General features: G+C 40.5%; 1 protein-coding gene across 1 annotated transcript in view; it reads left to right on the forward strand.

The window, feature by feature from the left end:
* Positions 1–4,668, forward strand: part of LOC103619389 (transmembrane protein FLJ37396) — a 28,897-nt gene that overhangs the window by 20,650 nt on the left and 3,579 nt on the right. The window contains 2 exon segments of the mRNA XM_017739406.1: positions 893–1,002; positions 2,302–2,351. Of these exon segments, the coding sequence (XP_017594895.1) occupies positions 893–952 (60 nt within the window). The 3' untranslated portion in view covers positions 953–1,002; positions 2,302–2,351.

Consider the following 4,668-nt stretch of genomic DNA (forward strand, 5'->3'; position numbering starts at 1 on the left):
ATTCTGGGAGTGAAACAGAGGATTGGCTGCTTTGATGACATTCAAGACCAGGTTTATGGGGCCTTGGGCAACCTTGTTTAGTGGAAGGTGTCCCTGTCCATGGCAGGGCTGTTGGAACTGTGTGGTCTCTAAGGGCCTTTTCGACCCAAGCTGTGCTGTGGTTCTATATGACTCTGGTTTCACATTAAAACCCATGGAGAAAACCTTTAGTTAACTAAAGGAGAGAATCCAGATACCTCTCATGAGTTCCTAAGCATCATCAAGTTTACAGCTGAAAACACTGCAAAATTTTGACAAGTAGTAAGTGGGCCAGAATAAGGCCATTAAATAGGATTTTTCTCCTCGTGTAGAACAGAGCTTGGTCTCAATACTTTTATGCCCACTTACTACTTCCTGTCTTTTACATGGGGTACTGTGTACTAACAAGGTACTGGCAAGACACATATATTTTTTATATTATTCAGTGCTGATTGGCTGGAAGTTGAGCACAGAATATTATGTGCTAACTGAACAACCTGGTTTGAAGGTACAAATAAAAGTGCATTCAATATGTCCAGTTTGGCCCAGGCAGACTTGTGGTTTTTATTACTACCTTAATGCCAGTATGAGGAGGTTTTTTTGGGTTTTTTTGTTTTGTCACTATTTCTTTCACCATATATTTCACTTCCCCTGAAATTAAAAATATATAAACTCTGACTTTTTCCAGAACTTATCTCCAATAGCTGATCTACAAGGCCCTGTGTATTTATACCGGTTATACATAAGGAATGAGTAAAATGAATGTTGTTGGAGAAGTTGTCTAAAGAAGTTATTTGAGTGGTTCAGAAGAAGATTATCAGCTCATCTTTCAAAAGGTGACTCTTCAACTCCGATGTTTTTTTTCCCTCTTTAGGCTTCCAGAAGCTTTCATTTCCACTCAGCTGGACAAACGGGGACTCCGATAGGATGCTGAACCCCATCACTCGAAAGAGAGAAGCACTGTGCAGCAGGCTGCAAAGCCCTGTAAGGACATCAGGATGCTCCCAAGTGATTTTGAGAAGGACTGTTGGGTTTTGGCACATAGGTGAAGTGGCAGCTTTGAGTTAGTGTTTGCGCTTACCCAGTGGTTACTTTAAGGAGAGGGTGAGCCAGTGGCAGGGGGGGGGAATCCAGAAGAGGGCAGGAGGCTGGGATGTGGTCAGGGTGTCTAGACAGTGGCCTGGCTCCTTCTGCTGCACCCTCTCCCCGTGGTCTCCCATGGGCACAGCTGTAAGGCTCGTGATGGAGAGGGGCAGAAGAGGGCAGGAGGCTGGGACGTGGTCAGGGTGTCTAGACAGTGGCCTGGCTCCTTCTGCTGCACCCTCTCCCCGTGGTCTCCCATGGGCACAGCTGTAAGGCTCGTGATGGAGAGGGGCATGGAAAACAGCAGCAGTCCACAGGCACAGAGCTCATTAAGGCTGTGGATGCTAATGGACATTGCTCCTAAACTATTTCCAGCCTAGGTGTGGACATAAATTCTGGCTGTAGTTATGCTGATGGGTGCAGAACTGCTCTGGGCTTCTGCATATGAAGTGTCCAACAGTGGTCCTAGCTAGAGATAGAAACTTTGTGAGAAAGTTTCCTCTAATAATTATTTCTATACATATTTTAATTTTAGAAGATGTGATAGTTATTTTTAAAAGTAATAAATGTAAACATACAATTATGTTTATGTATTATAGAATTTGTCTTCTGCAAATTCTTATTTATCCAGTGTCTAAAGATGAGAACATAGATCCTGTATTAAACTGCTTGTGATTGTCAGTCTTGTGCTGACTGCATCACAGGTTAGGCACAGCCTTGAGGAATTTACCATGTAGTAAAATCAAACTCCTTCTATACAAACCCTTAATGCCTATTCCACTTTTAAAATAGCGAGCATAAATTATTTAGTTTAATGTACTCCTCACGTTTTTGCCAGCTCAGTAAGGTATGCAAGTGTACAAGGAAATATCTGCAAGCTGCAGGCTCTTCTGGGGAAATACTACAGAATTTGTGAACAAAACTGTATGAACCAGACTTTAATAAAATAATTCTGAATTTATTTACAAGACTGACTTAGCTGTCTCCAGGGCCTGGCACACTGGTTGAAATGTTTTTTAATGTTTAACCTCCTTAAGGTTTTGGAGTTTCATAGTTCAGATGTTTGTAATACTGAACAAAATCTAGAGAGGTTTTTAAAATTATATGAATAGAAAATGTTACAAGTGTTTCGGCTTTGCTAGATTCAGAGTACATGTAAGTCCTACATGATACTAAGAAGAAAATATTATCTCTTCATAGGGTGAAGTTCTGAGACTCAAAAGAAAAATTATTGTTGAATATTGCCATTAGTAAGTATATCTGATATAGACATTTACTGTATGTCTAAATATGTTTAATATAGATCTAGTATAGACATTTTCATACAAATGTATCACGTTTTAAACCTAACTCTTCTGAGGTCATGTTTTTCATGTAGATGTATGAATTTACAGACTTTTTATTCAGAATATTATGAATATGCCTGTAAGCTATTTTGCAAGCTGAGGAAAAGAACATTTTCAGTGGTTTAGTGGGATAACATTACAGGTAGTACAAGCCATGTTGATGAGTAGGAAATATGCTACTTGGTTTCTTTATGAGAAGAAAGGATTGATGGTAGGATGCTAAGCAGAGGCATACAACACCAACACTTTTTTGGTACTTCAGCAGAAATACCAGATAAACATCATTGATATGAGTGACAAATTGTAGTGGAAATAATGTGCAATAGAACAGAGAATGAATGAGTGGGATGTGCTATCCTATGAATTCAGTATAACTTGTAAAACAATTTGTGAGAAAACATAAGTTCAAACAGGGTGGGACTTGATTTTATTTTTTTAACTCTGTGTTCATATGTAAATGTTCAGTATTTTATTGGTTTTATGCCCAGGTAAGTTTATGTTTCTGAGACCTTTCTCTTGCACACAGTATCTTGAGATTGAGCACAAATACCAACAAAAAAGAAACGAAAAAAGGAAATGGGCTTTTTCTAGTCTGTTTTCACTAAGAAACAGACCACACTTGGCATAACCCTGTAGCCTAGTTTATGTGTTTCCTTTCTACTGAGTGTGTAGCCTGTTGTGAAGCCACCTAGAACTGTATGTTCCACTCTGTCAAAAGGCTGGGCAAGAACAGAGCATGTGGGCAACATCCAAGTCTGCCATTTCATATGCCCAGGTATGGAAAGGTGCATTCAAGCAGCCTTGGGAAACAACAGGGCAAGGAGAGAGCTGTGAGCAGGAAGGCATGTTTTGCAAATGGTGTGGGTTTGTGTCACACTGCAGATGCAGACTGCCTGTAACCCAGGTAATGTGGGTGGGTAAGGCCAGACTAAGGGGTCTAGAGGCAGTTTGCAGCCCGGGGTTGGAGTAGAGTTTCAGCGCAGCTCAGTGATAATGAAATCTGACTGAGGGTCACACTGTCGAATCCCCAATTGTGCAATTAACTCATCATCTCACTTAGCTCCTTCCTGCTTCTGCTGCCTTATTGTAACTTAAGTATCAGCAGCTACCACAAAATGGCTGCTGTATTAACTTGTGGATTTTTCTAAAGCATTGTAAAGATGAAAAGCATTAAATCTAAAATTTACCATAGTTCTTAAATGCCACCCTCACAATTTTTATCATGCTGGTCATCACAGTACAGAGGAAGTACAGCTTGTAAATTTGGCTGTAGAAGGTGCCAAGAATATCCACACAGAAAGAGGTTCAAAGGTAGAGCTTATCTGGGCTGCTGATGCCCCATGCAATATTACATATTTAAATTATACCTTTTTTAGGCTGAGTCACTGTATGTCCCAGCATGCCGTGAGAGGTCAGCTCACTGGGCTACTATAGCCTAAGAAGCCTCTTAGATGACATCCCTGTCATCAGAGACAGTACTTCATAATTGGTCTATCTCAAGCAAAAAAAAGAGGAGCAAGAATTAAAGAAAAACCCTGCAGCTAATGCCAGGTTTGCATTAAGTTTGCAAGAGTGTTCCTGGGGGCCAGAGTCCTCAGTCAGTGCATATTGCTAAGTAAAGGTAAATACATGTCTGTAAAGGGAATGATAATCTGAAAGTGCCTTGAGCTGTGTGTTCTGCCAGTCTTCAGGCAATTTTTGATGGGTGGAAAATGTGCAGAGTCTCCTGCAACAGCTGGCATACAGAGAAAGAAAACTTTGAAAATATTCTTGCTTCTAATCCCAGCACTACATGTAAAGGATAAACAAACAGATAATCTCATTTTCAGGATGTAAATCCTCTTCTTTAATGATTAATCTTAGGTAGTGAGGGTTTTTCTGCCCTTTAACTTTTATTTGTTTAAGATTTAAATGAAACCTACTAATAAATTGCAGACATGTGACTTGTTGGAAGTTAGGAAAGAAGAGAAAGAGCACACAACATCTAAGGAGATGACCCTGTATCAAGATGACCCTGACCAATTGTGCTCCTTTCAGAAAGCACAGTTTTTTGACCATGTCACAAGGATCTCCTTCCTCAAAACTTGTGTCTAGCAAGGCATGCCCTTCTGCTGACTCCCTGTGTGACTCTGTTAGCACCAGCAGACAGATGGGTTTAGAAGTAGTCTCCCAGCACACTGTTTTGGCTTCTGATCATCAGCAAAAGAGAGGCTCAGCAGGA

The sequence above is a fragment of the Corvus brachyrhynchos genome, unplaced genomic scaffold (genome assembly GCF_000691975.1).
Source record: "Corvus brachyrhynchos isolate BGI_N302 unplaced genomic scaffold, ASM69197v1 scaffold14, whole genome shotgun sequence".
Lineage (NCBI taxonomy): Eukaryota > Metazoa > Chordata > Aves > Passeriformes > Corvidae > Corvus > Corvus brachyrhynchos.